A 19,266-nucleotide genomic window follows, 5' to 3' on the forward strand; every position below is an offset into this window, starting at 1 on the left:
TAACTAGTCGACAGAATATAACTGCTACCTTTGTTCAATTGTTATTTATAATATTTCATGCAATGCCGAATATTATTGTTAAGATGACTGTATATAAGCATTAAAAAAACTAGATTATAAAATTGTCTATCGCGTAAAGCCTTCCATAGGATGACACTGACGTCACTGAATCGATAGTAGCGATTACTCTTCGTAAACTCCGGAGCACGGTAAACAAAGCCTACGCCTTCCAATTTAACGCACACTACTTTTATCTACAATTTTCTTAACCATGTCGTAGAGTGTGGACAAAGCAATATCGCGTAACATTGGTTTATCTCTCCGATCGATGCCCGCCTGAAAAGAAGAAAAATGAAAAAAACAAACATTAACCGCGCATCCTGTTGGGACGTTATTTCACGAAATGGATAAACAGAGCTTTATATTTATATTTGTATTTATATGTATATATAACGTGCATATATCTTACATTGCTGACCATTCGCACGAATCCATTTCCCGCAGGGAATTCGTCAAACATAGAAACGAACGCGTAAATAGATTATTGAATACGTCGATTCAATACGCTATAGAAATTAAAAAATAACAAGAGAACACAATGCAATATACGAAGTGATATTTAACATTGGAGATTATCTCGCGACGGACAGTTCCGGAAGTGTGAAGAAGCAATATCTTGTTCAATATCGCAAAATTTCGTTTAATATTCTTCCCTCGAAGTTTGGTTTTGTTCTCGCGCTGCCGACCTTCCCGATGTTAAAAATTGAAAGAGCAACGAGGAACGAAAGTGGGATAATACAAAGATGGAAGTGAGAGTAGCGTGCGCCACGAAGTTCTCGAAGGGAGGGCGAAGCAGGGCGGAAAGGGTCGAGGCGAAACGAAACGGTTTCTTTGTCCTCCCCTCGCAGCAGTTACATAATTCCATTATTTATAGCCAATATCCAGTAGCGGAGGTAGGGGATGAAACGAGAAGAACGAAGCTGCGGCTTAGCCTAATTAATTTACGAAGTATCCGCGTGTCCAATCGTTTCGATCAAGGAAATAGAATTTCTAAAAATCTTAAGAGATTTTCGTCGCGCCAATGTAATCTCACGATCGTGCAAAACACGTATTAAATATTTTCCGTTGCTAGGAAAATTAATAAAATATGAAATATATTGATCGAACGAACTGTACGTATGCATCTACGCTTCGTGAAAGCAAATGTAAGAAAGATGGATGTCGGAGATTGAACATCGATATGAGTCGAGGTCATTGTACCCCGCACAACCAGCCCTGACTTTTTATACACCTGGCCTGTTCTCCCCTTCCTCCCTTCGTCCTTTCGGACTACCCTTCGTCGCAATTGTACTGTATCTAGTAATTTTCCCCCTTCCTTCTATTGAAGCATCGCGCCATGACTTCCACTACGCGTATTCTATTCCCCTACAACAAAATCAATCGGTAATCATCGTCGTGTCTTGCGAATTCTCGGTAAACTTGTAGCAACTGAATATATTCATTATTGTATCTTTATGCAGAATGTATTAATTAAAATTGCATGTAGATATTGTCTTATAACAATGTAGTAAATATGAAATTTATATTATCCATAAACAATCTTGGTTTACTTTGTTATTATAAACTAGCATATATTGAATATTTATATCTATTATACAGAACTCCAGTTTCTCCTTTTCCTGTACGATGGATCTACATCTGCACTGCTTAAATTATTATCAATATAGCTCAAGGCTAAAGCAACTATAAAATAACATTTGCTAAGATCAAAGCAATCTTTATCCAAGAGTGGATAATTTATAATTTTATAAAAATTTTATAGAAAGTTCAGCAGGAGTAAACGAGCCTCAAGTATGAAACCAAAACCGTACATGTACACTTTCTATATCTCTTCGGGAAACAACGCAGATGGCACGGTCCTTTTTAGCTATCAAAATAACTAGCTGATTGCGTGCTCGAATATAAGAGCCTAAGCGCAACGAGGGGGGCAAAGCGCGCTGATGCCATCAGTTACCCTACTGAAACTCGGTCGCTTTTTCATTTCTTACGCAAGACCGATCAATCACAGGCCAACCTACTTTTGTATGATCCTTTTTGATTATACAAAAGATCTCGTAAATATATAACATATGCAATATTCATATACAATATTCAATTTTCTAAGTGCCGCAATTTCAACACACAAAAGTTCAAAAAAAAATTCATCCCTGATTATATAAGATCGCAAAACGAGAACAGAAAAATCGTGGCAAAAAAATAATACAAAGTAGGACAAAGGAAACTTTTCGGTGAGCGATGGAAAGAATCATTAGGCAAAGGAGAGGTAAGAACCGACGAGAAAGGAAGAAACGTAATAAGGCCAATACGAAGAATGTTGAAGAGTCGTGGAGCGAAGGGTCTTCGTAGCGAATACAGGTTTGTAGAAAGGATCGCTAATCGCGGACTCTGATACCGGGAGACCGGATAAGAGGTTCCCTCGCGGGTTGCTATGGAGAGGGTCCACGATCGCATCTTTCCAACTCTGGCCCGTGGCTTTCTTTATAAACGCATGCCGCGTATGAATAATATCACCGCCCCGGATATACGTATCTCGATAACATCGTCCGCGATCAGATTTCACCGTATTCTCGAGAGAGCACTGTTTCAACCTTCGCGGTATCAATATCACCCTTGAGGACATTAAAATCTACTTCCATCGCATTCGTATCTCGGCATTATTACCTTTTATACGATTCCGCGTGCGCGCAATAACCGTCCCGCGATCAAATCGCCTGCGCGCTAAAGACGAACGATGTATATCCACCATTAGAGAGTTTAACGGTAGTCTGTACTGCGATCGGGCACGTTATTCACTCTTTCGAACTCACGACATTAAAAGAGACGTGAAAATAGGAGATGGAGGACTAGATTCGTAGCGTCAAGTAGGAGTCATACAAGTGGACGTTTTGTCGGAGTTAATCGAGAATGATCCGATAATTTATGAGAGATCGATCAACTTCAAACTGCCAAATGACATAATCGATCGCGTGCGACTACGTGACGAAATTTTGTTGAATTAATACGAAAACATAAACGCTGTGTCTACAGATTATTTTATAGTTTTATATATAAAGACAAGTAAAGCATGTAATGGCATGATAAAGTATTTTTTTTTTTTCGTGAACGTCTCTGGATTAAGAAAGGCATCGATAGCTTTCCACTGTAGAAATTCGCGGTTATCTAAACAGACCTGACTATCTAAATGGCTCGTAGCTATATCCAGCTAAAATTTCTATTAAATCGGCGGACGACATATTCAGATATAATGGAATCGACAGCACTAACCCATCGACACATCATTCGTCTTGTAGAGCTCATCGCAAATTTATGAAATCAATCTTGCCACACTAACAGGCGTAAAAAGTGGTCACAGCGGTTGCGCGGATGCACGAACGTCGGAACAGACAAATAAAACAGCAAAACTTTTTTCTTCTCTCTCTTTCTTTCTCGCGCGCTTCATGGCCCGCGAACTTTTCGCCATTTTCGCACGAGATTGATCGCGTAATCCATAACATCCGGGCTCCCGCACTTTCCATATCGACGTTCGAGTTTCGAAGTCTTTCCCAGACCTCATCGTCCCGGGGCGAACTTCGCCGAAGTCATCAAAAAGCAACGCGGCCTGGTTCGTTGGAGTTTTCCTTACGAACTTTCACTTGCTTCCTTTCCCCCCTCCCCCCCGTGTACGTCCATCTTCACCCTTCGCCGCTAGGTAAATACTTCGGCCTAGTCAGCAGCTTCGGAGCATACTGTGCGTCTTGCAGACTCCGGCCTTCGGTCCTCTTAGCAACTCATAAGCGCGACCCAACCTTTTCCACGTGTATGACGTGATTTGTATCGAATATAATACTTTGCGTTCACGTATAGTATATTTACGACATTTAATAAGGACTTGAAACAATAAGTTCGACGAATTCAGATGGTCGAATTAGAAATGCCTTTTTAATTAATTTCCACTATGAAAACGAGCAAAATAATTTATACTTTTTTTAACGCTATATCGGCTGTTTAGTATATGTTTATAAAATAAACAATAATAAGTGAAACAGGACGGATATGAATCTTACAATTAATTAGAAAAGATGCCACTTTCGGTCGGACTGGATTTTGATAGCGGAGTTGGAAAAAGTATACAAAATTCACACAGAAATATTATTATTAGGCTACCAAGATCCAGCCCAACCGAAAATGGCATCTTCCCTAATTAATTATGATATAAATTATAATATAATGATACAAGAAAATATATTGATATAGCACTAATTAAAATAGGATTTGCGAAACAACCAGCAATCTATATGAAAGTATATCTCGTTTTATCCAAACTCAAGTTACTTTCGTAATAACTTTCGCACCGATCGCACGAAATGCTAAACCACTTGCGTCGTAGCTGCGTTCCGATATACGTTACCATTATACTGGCAATAATGAAAATTCGTTCTCCGATTGGCGCGTAGCGTATCGCGGCAATACTACCAATAAAAACGAAATACGGCCTCCGTAGAAACGGATTGCGCATTAAACTGGCCAACTGATGGCGACCCGTCCGCTTACCTCCTACCACGATGAATAACGCGAGAGAGACGGATCTTTCGCACGATATACCTCGCCACGATCGTACTTCGTTAAAGCCAAGCCCGAAGCCGACGACCATTCGTCGTCGCGCCTCATCCCTGATGCAGGAGCGACCGAGCCGCTATCCAAATCCGCCATTATCAGAACTCTTGCCGCCTCGGTAGGTACCTACTCGTGAAATCGTCGATGGTAGAAGAAGATAGATAAAAAGAGAATAAAGAGAGAGGCATACGTGAACGGAACAAAGAAAGAGAAAGAGAGGCCTGAGGGGAGGGGGGAGAGGGGTCGGTCGAGAGGGACAGATATAGAACCAGCCGTAACGTCGGAAGAGCCGGCAGCAATTTCCGGTGGCTTTTGTGCGCCCTTTAAAAACGCGAACTGCGGATGATGCCCGTAGGAAGGGGTGGTACGGCGAGAGAGAGCTTGGCAGAGAGTTTCGCGAATGTACGTACGAGTGGTCCTTCTGGACCAACAAATCCCCAGAGCGGAAGGAGGGGAGGGGCAGAGGCGAAGTCGAGAGGTTAACTGCGGGTCCCTTCGCGTTTCTCCTCTCCATTCGCGTGTTTTATTTTGCCTCCTTTCGAGCGATGTTCGTTCAGATTCGAAATGCATCTCCTTACGCTTAAGCGCTTGGCAAAGATAAATTTTCGCATGAATAGTGGGATTAAGCCGGATCTCATACGTCGCTCACGGACATTTCATCTAGCTCCATCAACCGTTGATTCTCCCTTCGCAAGAGATAACGTCCGACGGTGACCTAATTTCATCGTCGAATCGCACACGAGCACCGCGTAATACCTCAAATACCAAATTCTGCGGTATACAAGCTACGATCTTCTTATATATATATATATATTCGTGCCTTTCACTTCTTTTTTAATAATATGCTTTCTCTCCCTTTCGCTCCGCGGAAAGAACGGACTCGCAATGTCGGGTATTCTGTGTTAATAGATATCGCCCTATCTCATCTCACGGAACAGACCTAAGCCTCGGAGAATGTTTCCCCCATTACATCTTCGACCTAGAACAGATCCCCGCCTACACCCTATCGCCTTCCCAAGGATGCGTAGAATGTGAGTGTATACGGTATACGGTAACACGCATATATACGTTTTTCCCAGGGTTAGAATCCCGATCCTTAGTACCTCCCGAAGCCTCAGGTTTTCTCCTTTTCTTCTTCTTTTTTTTTTTGAGGACCGCAACTCTGGAAACGTTGGAAACGTGCGTTCGTTTGATTGGCTGAATGTTATGGGGTTCCGCTGATATAGAAAAGGACACCGGGAAAAGACTACGATATCACGAGAGGCGGAGGGTAGAAAAGAGGCTACGAGAAAATGCGTAAGGTGGAAAAGAGATAAAAGGATAGAGAGAAGGAAGAAAGAGAGAGCGAGAGAGAGACGTAATATATCGGCTGCTCCGAGGGTGCGTGGGCTTTCTCGCAAAGGGTGCGTAGCGTTCGGAGAGGGGGGCGCACGTAGGGGATAAGAGGGAGACTTACGAAGGGTAAGAGGAGCACGGAGGGTGGCGGTAAAGGAGGCGGGGGCAGGCGAGGACAGAAGAGGAGGTGGAGGAGGAGGAGAAGGAGGAAGGGGATAGTGGTCGAGAGGGTGGGTAGTGGGGGATGAAAGGGAGAAAACTAGAGGGTGCGTGTAGGCTTGGAGAATCAGTCGCGGGCGAGCTGCGTTCGGGGTTTTATCTATAGCTCTGTCCCCTCTATTCCTTTTGCTCTCATTGTCGCGCCCGCCCGCTCGCTCGCTCGTGCCCTCCCTGTACGCACACGTGCGGCGCACGCCAAACTCCGCGTACCTATCGGCGATACTACGCGATATCCGGTGTGTGATCTCGTTTACTCTCTCGGCGCGAGAGAAGAGACAAACGACAAAGAAGACTTTAAACATCCTCGCTGAATTCCTGGACGGTATCGCAAATCCGCTGACAGTAACCGATCCGGGTAATTCTGCAAGTGGCGCAAGATACAACGTGTGCTATCGACGATCTCCTCGCGCGAACTCCTTGTTCCGTGTTGTGATAATTCGTGACGCGTGTCGATCACGATCGACAATCGCGCGATCTCGATTGTGCGCTCGCGAAGAGCGGAAGTTCGGAAAGTTCGCGGGTCCGCGCACCCGCCAGTACGACGACCACCCGCGCTTAATTGTTCACCAATGGTTCATATCCTGGAAGTGGTATCGTCGCGTCGGAACGACCTGCAGATGGTGAGTGCGCTTGCGCGAATAGTTTTAAATCTCCCCGACTACACTCCTCCTTCGCCCTTGCAAGGGAGTAAGGAAAGCCCCTCGCACGTGTCGCTCGAGCGAAGATGTGTGTACACATTAAACATTCGTCGCGTCACATCGGGAGCTCCCTACCGACGTCCTCCTCTTGCCCGACGGATCAATCGATCGGCGGATCGCGAGACGGGATTAGGCTCGTGAATGTCAGATTTCTTCCCGGGGCTCCGCACGCGATGGTCGTGCGCGTCCTCGCTCGAGCTCGCTCGTGATACATGCATCAAGATTCAAGTCACGTAGTCGCTTTCGACGTACGATTCGCGTACGCGGAAATGTACGGCGAGATCGTAAAAACGGGAGCGGAGGAACGACGACGTGGAAGACGTCGTCTTGACGGGCACGCGTGTAAATGCATATGATACCCCCGCGAATTTACGACCGACTGCTGATTTCCAGTGGATCCCCGCCGTACCCCATCCTCCTTTCCCGTCGATGCGTTATCACGCAGTCCTTTAACGCGCTCAAGTCGTAAAAGATCCTCACTCGCGCGTGTTTACGCGTGACTATTTTTGGCGGCTTGACGGGCAACATGTGCGCGCGAGCGCGGATGCGGACGTAACGCGTACCTATCCATATGTCGCGCAGCTTCTACGTGCGTAACGTTTACAATAACGCCCTCGTCACGCCGGTTTTCCTACTTCTCTTCCCTTCGCGCCCTATGCATAACGTTAGCAACAGCGCGTATTACACGCGAGCGTGACATACGCGTGAATCGCGCGCGCGCGCGCGCGTACGTCGAGACACGCGAGCAGCTGTTTCGATGTCGCGGGCGTGTCTGGTTCGGTTACTCAGCGGTTTGGAGAAAAGGGGGAACAGGAGAGCCGTTTCGCGGTCGTCTGATTAATATCATAAGTTTTTTTTTTTTATTTTATCTTACAGCCTCTGCGTCATTTCAAATATTGCGGCGCATCTACTTTCGAAGAATCTATCGATCCTCCGCGCGCTTCTCAGGAACGAATTAACTAGAGCGCGTTCATTAAGTAGAGTGATACTTGCCGATGCACGAGATATACTTCGCATGCAATTAAAAAAACGAGGAAAATGGGAAAAGAGGAGATTTATCGTCGCGGTATTACGATGCGATCGTAGTTAATATAAGCTATACTATGTTTGTGATTATCGTATGTGAAAAAACGATAGTTCGATCGACGAAAACATTCACGGATATTTTAAGTCTCGTCGGTCTGTCCATCTCGCTGTCGATCATCGATATTCTTCGTATCCCGCGCATGCGTCGTCTATGTTTATGGAAGCGAAAACGTTGGGCGATTGTATCGGAAATTCTCCGTTGGCGAGACACATGACGAGTTCTCACGAGACGCTCACGGACTGGGGGTGTTGATGCAGAGACGCGCATCAATTAATGCGGCGGCACACGTGAATGTGCTGGTGCATAACGCCGTTGGTAATGTGGCCCGCCACATGGCCGCGCGCGGCGCTTTGCATGGCACATCAATCCTAAATCCGGATGCCGGCCCATCGCCAATAATAAACCGGATCGCACCAGCAGACGACGAACGGATATGCCTGGGCCAGCATCTGGACACGAATCCACGATGTGATTGTCGATTAAAATTCATCATCGTGACAAAACTCAAATAGGGGAGTCCTCTCTCATTGGATTTGTCGATTTAATCGTCGCTACTCTTCTAACGTAATCCATATCCTAACGTAGAAATGACAGCGCTTTGCATTTCGATAAATGCATTTATTCATCACGACAAAATTGGGATTTCGTTGAGATTCCGCATGGACCGACCGACAATTTGAAACAGCGTTGAAATTCGAAAATTCCGAAGATCACGCGCAAGGCTTCTCGCAAACTTGGTGATTCTCTTTGACCTTCTTCCCCGCGACTTGAAATTTTCGTCGAAAATCTTGGCGTTTTCTCGGAACGCCTCTTTTAAGCTATAACTGTTCCCCCGACGATCTGCGTGATGTCAGGTTTCTTATGCGCGACGCGAACATTTGCCAGGGCAGATCATGTAGAAGCAATGAAGTTTCGACGTTGTTACGACTGTAACCCGCCAAATGGGCGGCGATCGAAGCTCGGAATGGCGGTACGTGACAACGGAACCGCGTCAAAGAGCGCTGTAAACCGTTGGGGCAATCGCATCCCGCCTCGCGATTTTCCGAGCGTTTGTCCAGCCGGCTGCCACATCCAACGCCCCGGCGCTCGCTACCGCAGAGCCGTGAAATAGAGAGGCGTATAACGTTTGACATTTAATGCGCGCCGAAGCATTGGCTTAGATTACAATCGGTGAACGACGAGTAGCCTGGAGGGGGGCGCGAAAGCTCACTCGACTCGAATGCTCTTTCGGCGGGGGGGAGGGTATAGTCGGCGCTCAAATATTTGTAGAGCGTTAGGGAAAAAACTGATGGAGCTGAAAAAAAAGAGAGAAATTGAATAGGCGGGGCAGCGGGATGCTTTATACCTCGTACAGGTACGATCGTGTAATCGTGTAAAAAAATTCGCCCGGCCGTATGCCAGAGTACGGTTACGAAACTGGGAAAAAGCGCAACGTAATTCCCGCTTCGAGAGAATGCGTTACTTTGCCGCAGTATCGTAACCCGACAACACACACACACAGTAAAGAGATATAGGGATAGCGATGCGCGTGGCGATCGTTCGATTTCTACTTGCGTCTGAATTTTAGCGCGAATGTCCCGGAAAAACACGGGTTGACACAACCGCCATAGAATTGCTTTTCTAAACTTGAGTTTTTATTTAACGGACATAGCGCGCAAACGTGATCATCGACATTCAAAGTGCAACATCCAAAATAGAACTGTTACATGTTCCCGTTAAAGGAAAATTTGTTCCGCAATATGTTCCTTTAGCGAGACAATTCATGAATAAAAATATTGCGCAACAATATTTTATATAATATATATACAAAATTGTGAAAAAAAGGTTTTTTACGTTTCTTCTAATTGAATAAAATATTCTATTTAACCACACTTTAAATATATAATTAAAAATATATAAAATTTTCAAATTTGTTTTAATAATATCCACTAATCTTTTGATTTTAAATTTATACAATATCATATTTAAAAAATAAACCATCATTTAAATCGTTTATCAGAAATAGAAAAATGTGAGAATTTTATGTTTGATAACTTGCATAACATTTTCTTATTTATTACTTATCAAAGAAATTCATATTTTGGTAATTTCTCACTAAAATTTGATTGTTAGTCTAACGTTACAATTTTGTTAATTGCTCAAGTTATCTTGCTCCGAATTTCGTGGAAAGCTGTTCTTGATGAACTGATCAATTGACTATTTCGATTCCTGCTGCACGTAGTCAGTCATATCCGTATTAGTTTGAGCGCGCATGACCCACGTGGAGAACATCGTTATTTGGCATGATGTTCAATCATGCGACACTCTGCTCCCGACAATAAAACGCGAATCCTATTTATAATCACAAACAGGCGAACCGATGCGGCCGCGCCGATGCGAGGGACGCAGGTGTTATCCTGCACTGAATCGCAACCTGCGCTTCAATGCGAGTTATCATTCGGTCGGAGATGCATTGTTTGACCGCGTCAAAAAAGTTACGCCGATAACGCGCTAAGCGCGCAATACTGCCGACAAATTCGCAAATTGGACGAAATACAGTATGAACGGTACAATAGAATAGCTCTCTCTCGCGATCGGTCAGCTCTGCCGCAAATTCTAGGCGAAACGTTAGAAAAGAGCGCGGGGCTCATTTCGAAGAGCCAGTTAGTCGGCAACAAACGAAACGTCAAATATCAATTGTCGGCGAAATTAATTACGGGTTGCAATTAATTTGTCAATTAGATCACGGCCGGGATCCATTTAGATGTAATCTGCTCGCTGGCAGCTCACCCTCTTTCCGCGTTTCCTCCGCTTTGGTATCTGCTGCGCAGCATCCGACGCGAACACACAAAGAGGCCTGGCATTTGCTTCGAAGCAGTCGACAAATTAACCGTATTAACGGGCACAAACCGCGAACGCGCAGATTTCGCACAGTTAGCATGCAGTTCCCCACTTGATATCCACGCGAAGGATTATTCAAGTTAACTCGAGCCAGCGCGCACTCGTAGTAATTAGAATAACTGAATTATGTAACGAAAATGTCGAGAGCTCATAGCCGAACCGTCTTCGGCTCGTGCTTTGACGATTTTCATGCTCGGTTGATGAAATCATCCGCAATAATATGCAAAGAATCAATTGCGAGTTTTAAGAGCTATGAAACTTCTTCCAGAGAAAATCAAAACAACGTAAAATTTCGAGTAAAATTTGTTAAGCTCGATAATCAACGACTAGCGGCATTAGAGCACATTCGGGGATGCATAGAACTAAATGTACAAATATGAATATCTTACGCGAGAGAGATCCGGATGTCTATAGTTACAGGATCACGATCGGCATTAACTTGCCGATGGGTAATCAAGTAATGAATACATCGTCGGCAAAGACCGTACGTATATAAATCATGCCGGGGAGAATGCCGGGGGCTACAGGGCGAGCCCTTATCTCCAATCAGTACATTGATTGCACGCAGGCAGGTCAAATACCGGCAGCGCCACTCGGCAGCTCGGCCCTAGCACGATAGCTTATTCAATTTCCGAAACGGCATTCACCATTCAATTCGGCGGTTATCAGCCTGCGCCCATCCTCTATCTGGGTTTTGCGTGGCTCTCTAGAAAGCCGTTCGTCCTAAAAGAAAAGGCCTCGGGGTTTATCAATGGGCATAAATTGAGATGATCAAGATTCCAGTGGCGCGCGGTCGTTCGGTATTCTTATACGAAAGCGTCATCTTCGAACTACTATCACGATTGACGTGTTACGCCTATTCTCTGACGTTATCTCGTTGTACATCAACTCCGTACGAGTATAAACTCGTCGAAAAAAAATATTATCCACCGTGCAAGAGATATATCTGACGTTAATTCGATAAGACGAAGTTCTACCGCGGGTACAAGGTGGCATTATCATTCGGCGCATTTGCCACGCGCGTGGCTATCATTCAGCATCTACCGGATGGTAGCGAGGCTGCGCACTTTCCCGCAGTGTACATAGATAATCGAGCTTAATTAATTGCTCGTGATGCGCGCTCGGGGCTCAGCAAACACATTTACTTATTACCATCCATCTTGAGCGGTGCCTCTCAAGGGGATCGATTTTCCAAGTGCACGCGGCTGATGACACAAATTGCCAAAGGGTCGACGCTCGATCGTAACGCGATCGTTAAATAGAGGCGCGGCTTTTTCTCCGTGATCTCTCTACGAGAGCACGACGACGTCCCCCGTTGAAAAAAAAACATACTTAATTATCCAGCTTCCTCCAATGGCGCATCAAAAAGGACGAGAGTTAATCGCGAACCCAAAACGACTTTTATGCATGAAGCCGACCTACAACTATCCGTCTCCATTCGTCCGTTTTTGCATATAATGCGTGCAACGCGTGCGATGTTACTTTAATCTAAAATTCCTTTGCGAGGATAACGCGCGTCGACATATTCAACAAACGTCGCTGCCAATTAGTACGCAGAAAGTATCAGTTTTCAATTTTAATAACGCTTCTCTCCCGCAAACATTCATCGTGCCCTTTTCACTCTTCACACTCTCATAAATTGCAAATAGAGATATCATTTTAATAATAAAGCAAATAATACAAGCTTTCAAATGATGGGGCTAATGCATATCTCGCAAACGTGCGACGGCGTCTCGCTGCGATACCGTGGCACGCTGCCAATTGACATCACCTCGCTGTTGCAATCGAGTGACTACCACGACCACTGGGCGCAACGACGAGATTACGCGGTAGTTAATAGTCGGCCACGGCATGTCTCACCCGAGCGGAAGTCTCGCTCACCTGATCGTTATTGACTGGTACAGATCCCTCGGGTCGTAAGTGACATTTACACGATGCATTCAACGTTAAACTCGTCCGGAGAGACAAGGCCGGGAAACGGAGCGTCGTATCTCAGTTCCGGTATCTATACGGACGCCGGGTTCCCCTGACAACGAGGCAACAACAAACGCCTAATGGCCAGTTCTCGACTCAAAGTTTAATTTCCTGACCAGCGGACAGTGCTTAAAGTGACCTTCTCCCTCTCCCTCTTCCCCCCTCTTTCTCTCGCTCGCTCACTCTCCCTCTTTCTCTCTCCATCTCGATCTTCCTCTTTCTCTGTTTCCCCCTCGCTGTCTTGCTTGTCGTCACCGTTTTCTCTCCTTCCGTCGTTCCCTCGCGCACGCCGTTCTCGGGAATCGCGACCGGACGTACAGCCGCCGCTATGAAATATTAAAGAGTTAATGGCGATCCTCTTCACAGAGTCGCGAGTAATTACCGCCTGACAATCGTGTATCGCTGTATTAATCGATAGCGCAGAGTTTGATCCCACGAGACGTAGTTAATTGCTCGTATAGAGACGTGTAATCTTTCGTGTTTTCTATCTTTTCCACACTCTTCAATCTCGCGTTTTCTATCCTTTCGGGACTCACTTATACGAATACGATGATGCGACGCCGTTAGAAAATTTCCTCGACGAGGGACAGCGGTACGTGCACAGGCATGATATGGTTGCGTTATATCGATCTCGAAGAAGAGCTCCATGAACCCGGAAAACACCCCATGCTCGCTCGTTCGACGTACATACACTACGTATAATGTCTACGTGATCGTAGCACTGACCCCGACGTAACGTCGCTCCTCTTTGTGCCCGATATGCATGCGCGCAGAAAAAGTTTCGGGGTTGCCGAGCACGTTCTCACCCCACCGCATATCTTTCCCTCGTGATTCTTATGGAAGTGTATAATAAAAATAAAAGAAACAGAAGACAGATGGTCGTAGTACAGAGTTGTATATGTTACACAAATCAGATTTCCCAGTTTAGTATCCCGTTACATATTGTCACCTTTTCAGTCTACACTCGAACGAAGTCATACGTGTTTTATGTTAAATGGAAATTTAATTTTAAAAAATTGATAATTGATAGTAATGTAACACTGCAATTCTCTAACTTCTGTTTTCTTGTAAATTTATTTCGATAATAACTATGCTCTCGTATGTATATTATTTCTTTCTTGGTGCCATGGATGGATGTACGCGCGTTCGTGTATTACAGATGTTTGAAAAGTAAAATCGTGTCACCAGTAAAACATAAGGTCTTGTGACTCTTTTGCGTCTGCGGCAGTCCAGCGATCCTCGGAGGAAAATTGGTCAGAGAGAAAGAATCTGCAAGGCCAGCAGTAGGATAATACCAAGCGGCATTTGCGCCAACGGAGATACGGAAGTGAGAAAGAAGGGGGAGGGTGGGAAAGGGGTATATTGTGCAAAGAGTTCAAGACCGAGCGAAGTCGATGGAAGGAATGAAAGCGGGACGAGAGAGGGACACGGAGAGACGGGAACAAGAAGCGGGAGGAGTGGAAACTGGGATCGAAGTACGGTCCTGTGTCCCCCACGTCATGAATCATGCATTCTCATCCCCCTAGGAGCGAACTGGAACGCGCTACGGCGGTGCGACCCGTCCGAGAAATAAACAATGTTATTTGTTCGTTGGGATCCCGACCCATCCGCAGCGGTCCAAAGGACTTCTAGCAGGACCGCGACGGAAGGACGAGTGGCGGGTTCTGTGCTTTCGTAACCCACAACGATGGGATGAGAAACCCGGCTACTCTCCTCCTCGTCCTCTTCGCCCTTTCTCGAGCGCTTCTGTCACTCGTTCCATCTCGTTCCCGTCTCCGACTCTCTCTCTGCGCTCTACTCGCGAGCCCACGCGCACTCTGACAGCCAGAACTGTCAACGGCAGAGGAAGCTCTCGCAACCACTGATGGTATTTGAACGGGGCCGAAGTGACACGAAGGACGAGCGCATACATGCCGGACAAATAACGATACTTCCGCTTTCTCGGCAAACTGGATATTCCTGTTCCAATCCCCTCCCTCCCGCATGTCGGTTTCGTCCTTCGTCGTCCATGGGCTTTCGTTCTTCTTGCTCCACTTCTATCCTTTCAGTATAAAGATAAAAGCAGAAATAGAAAGACGAAAGCCCGCGACTGTTTGTAAATATGAGAAATATCGTAAGAACCAGAGACGCCTTATTGCGAGAAGACTAACGTGTCGTTTTATTTCTGTTGCAGATGAACCGTCCTATTCAAGTGAAACCAGCGGACAGTGAAAACCGCGGAGGTAAGAACAATCGATCCAATATGTATCTCGATATCGAAAAAATTATATTACTAATTCAATTATAACGAGAAATATCAAAAGTCTTATCAAATTCTATTAAATTTAGCTAAGCAATTATTTAAAAGAATCGTAACGCTGTCAAAGTAACGTTTCCATTTCTTACTAGCCACAATATTTCCACTTTTATAAGTAAACATACTCGGTACGTCGCAAGAGATCGTATTCACATATATTTTTTGTTGGATATTATCCAACGGCAAATAATTAAATATCTCACGAACACAATGCGGTTCGTAATAAATCAATTAGAAATTATGTGAATGTTTCATGCTGGAAACATACTTCTCGTGTTAGTTTATAAGTATGGGGAAACAATTTTTATTCCGCGCAGCATATGTACTACGTGTCTTTAACAGCATTATATTCCATATCAATCGTGTACAAGAGTATTATGTAATAAACTACAGATAATTCGCAGTAATAGTGAGTCGCGATAACACGTTCGTCGTATAAAATTCATACTCGCGCCGGTGGCGCGATAGACTATACGATAAAAAATGTAACACCGCGGTACCACCCGCCCAGTCGCGCTGATATTCATCGGCTCGTTCTCTCTACAGAGTTGTCGTGCGCGCGGATCCTCTTCGCGCGGCGCGGCAACCGCGCCGTATCTTCCCCGTGCACACCTTGTGCCGAGAGCCAATTTTATTAATTACGTGGAATTTTACAACTGGCGATGGCCGTCATGTTGACATACGCTTATCGCCGCTGTGGCCGCAGGTCATAAATTTTGCGTCACGGTAGGATAACGGGGCACCCACGTATATATATACATATATGACGAGGCTTCAGATAATCGAGAGACAAATTGTCAATTGATCATTGTTTTTAATGAGTCGTCGCTCGCGCTCATGCCCACGTTCGTGCTTTCTCCAAATCGCGTGACAATACGCCCATTGTCGTCCCGTCGATCTATTTCATACATTATATAAATATACAATTTGGCCAATATTATTTGAAGGAAAAAAAGGCGCGATCCCTAATCAGCGCGATTCCGAGTATTGTAAAATAGTATCTGACGCATATCCATCCGTTCATCCATTCGCTCGTGTTTTCGATTCGACTCATACGTTAATTTCTATAAAGCATCTCGGCAAATATAGCTTGTATCATCGGAGCCACGATTTAATTAAAAATATGGTATTTATCTTTGGAGGCGGGTCGTAACCGATCGATACTGTTCCATCCGTTCGGCGAGCGCCATCGCCGAAGCTCCCGGCGTCGCTTCCGATGCATGTAAATAGCGGAGGAGCTCGTCCGCGAATTCCCGAAGGCTAAGAGCCGTTGGGGCCCCCTTCGTTACCATTCGCAAAGCCCGCGCCGCACCGGTGACAACGTTCCCGACGAGCCGGCAACTACTCCGAAGTCCTTCCTTCCGACGAAGATGGGCAGGACTTCAATGCAAGAAGTACACCAAGATAAAGGAGGAGAGTGTGTTGTAAGCCGTGACATCATGAAACTGCAGTTACAAATTCAGCGAGCCAGTTCGCGCTTGCCTTACGATCCCCCCGTCATCCCCATCGTTCGTCTTCGTAAGAAGAAATACGAAGACGGACTCTTATAATCCGCGAGGATTTCTCTCGGACGGGTTTAAGACTAGTCCATGTCACGTCAGCCGGGCCGAACTTGGCAGCGACGCGAGAAGGCGTCCGTGGGGCCCCCCCTTTTCCCTCATCCCGATATTCCAGGATACGTTTATCTACGACGAAGAGGGTAGCGGTAGGGCGAGTGATGGCGGTGGGAGCAAGGCTCGCTGAGGGATCGAAACTTATCTACTTGCTCAACTAGCTCCGGTACAGCAGCACCCACCCTTATCCAGTCGTAGAAACTTCGACCGACCCTGAGTCGGCGGGCCAACTTCCACGCGAGATACGCATTTCTCAAATCTGTTCTCGTCGCTGTAAACTTAATTCCGGCTGCTTCGGCTGCTACTATCGCGCGCGCCGGAGTCTTACCATCGACGTGCGTGAAAAATGCTTCGGGAAGGAGCTTCGTCGGAGAATCTTCACTCGAATGGTTTTCGCTAAGACCTTTCCGAGGTAAAATGTATCCCCGATGATACACCACCGCGATAAGAACCGGAAAGGATAAGTGCATAGCTCATGCCAGTTACGGTCGTAAAATTGCGCCGATATTTGTGCGGAAGATAGCGCGTTTATGAATGGTCATTGTTCGCGCATTTTGACACGATAAATCTATATATAAACGTTCACAAGAATTTAAGATAAAGTCAAATTCAGTATGAAATATATTTCAGACTGTTTGTGCGGTTTGCCATACAATTCGCGGATTTATCACGCAAACACGATATCTTTGCGCTATCTTGCGCGTGTAAATTTCTCAAGGCGCGCGATATGAGGAAGCGATACAGCGGGATAAGTCATCATTTCCGCAATCGAGCGTTTTAGAGTGTCGTCTTGCAATTAAAGCTCGATTTATCTTTTGTATCACTAATAGGACGTTACTTTGTGGAGTTACCGCGCTCGAATGCTAGTCGTTACAGAAGGAAATCTATAAGATGATGTAATTAAACTGCATGTCGGGGGCTGCGGAATGCAGACGTAAAGGACAGTCATTAACCTGGAAAAGGACGAAACGGTCCCTTGGAACAATGAAACCGTTCTCGATGGAAGAGAGAAACTATTATAGGCATCGCTATAATCTTAAACTATCATTTTATGACTACAAAGCAGTGAGGGCGTCACTTCCCTCGTTCTTTTTAATAAGAATATATGTCGTGAAAAAGTTACATCGATTTTGCTTACTAAGAATACAATGTTTCTCACGTGATAGTTCGCGAAGTCGGCAAGAAACGATTATGGTATATTCGACCTACTTGGGAGAACTTAAAGTGATTCAATTCGATTTAAATCCGTTTTCAGATCAAGAACAAATTTCGTAGAATCCATTTATTCGATCGAGATAAAATTTATATACGGATTAAAGGGAAAAATGAATTAATACTGACGAGGGATATTCGAGTGACCTAAATGCGTGGGCGCGCCGATTGTTACCGGATAATAATCCTATAATATCATTAATTTCAAGATTGCAAGGCGCGATCAAATGCCAGAGGTTATTAAAACGTAATACGTCTTCGAGATAGTTTTAATTCCGATGGATGTTGATGTCGGACGAACACGGATGGGTTTTGACATCCTAAAGCAGATTACGCGCAATATCGGACCTGTAATTACGCGACCGAGGATCTGCCACGATCCCGTGCGTTATCCCAACGAATTACGTGACGTCATTAACAACTGTATCGCGCCGAGGAATCCGATGACGGTCACGTCAACGGCCATAAAGGATCGCCAAGAACCATCTAGAACCTGGATGGTTATTAAGGACGAGGTAATCAGGGGGGATGGACAAAGTGAGACGCGAAGATAAAATGGAAACCATCTTGTACGATCGTACGCGACGAAGGATAGACATCGGTGATGCCAATGAGGGTGGAGGCGGCTCGACGGTGTTGTCGAAGTTCAGTAACCCCCCCTGATTGAACTCTCTGCGACTACGTGGATACAGCGTCTACATAGGTATATACTGCGCCGCAGAAGCAATGGCGGGAGCGGCAGCGGCAGCGGCACCGTGCTCAGGATCACTCCTGCATCCGCGTCAAGCCGAGGCTTTGTGGGGCCGCACGGAGGCAGGCGACCGGAGATTACAATGGCATCTCCTCCAGATTAGCATATGAATTACGATCCCCCTCATCTACTCCCTTTCTCCGCCCCCCGTACCCCGTGCCTTCTTCCGCGTATCCCCGGTCTAATGCCCTACGCGATCTCTCTCTCGATCTCTTCCTTCGCATTTCTATATGTGCATCTCCTCTCTCTCTCCCTCTCTCTCGCTCGCTCGTTCGCTCTTTCTTTATCTCTTTTATATGTAGCACTCTATTATAATTATAATCGTGCTAGGAATCATAGGACTAACTATATGGATAGTAAAAAGGAAGCGAGCAGAACATCTATATTAGCACGGCGAAAATCGGAAATAATTGTAAACTCTATCAAAAAGAAAAAAGAGGCGACCTAAATTTTAACCTGACAGTAGATTTGCAGATTTACTTCAGAAAAACTTTCGCCTCAAACACCCAAGCCGGTTTTTAAATGCGACTTTCACCGATATTTCGGTT

General features: G+C 45.4%; 1 protein-coding gene across 16 annotated transcripts in view; it reads left to right on the plus strand.

Annotated features, from left to right (window-relative positions):
* Bru3 (bruno 3) overlaps window positions 1-19,266 on the plus strand; it is a 620,785-nt gene that overhangs the window by 512,733 nt on the left and 88,786 nt on the right. For 7 of the 16 annotated variants that reach the window (XM_071779537.1, XM_071779535.1, XM_071779544.1 and 4 more), the window contains one exon: window positions 15,020-15,068. In XM_071779537.1, the coding sequence (XP_071635638.1) occupies window positions 15,020-15,068 (49 nt within the window). Of the gene's footprint in view, window positions 1-6,253; window positions 6,828-15,019; window positions 15,069-19,266 lie in introns of those variants that run through there. The other 9 variants (XM_071779534.1, XM_071779543.1, XM_071779531.1 and 6 more) reach the window with 5 other exon arrangements.

The sequence above is a fragment of the Temnothorax longispinosus genome, chromosome 5 (assembly GCF_030848805.1).
Source record: "Temnothorax longispinosus isolate EJ_2023e chromosome 5, Tlon_JGU_v1, whole genome shotgun sequence".
Lineage (NCBI taxonomy): Eukaryota > Metazoa > Arthropoda > Insecta > Hymenoptera > Formicidae > Temnothorax > Temnothorax longispinosus.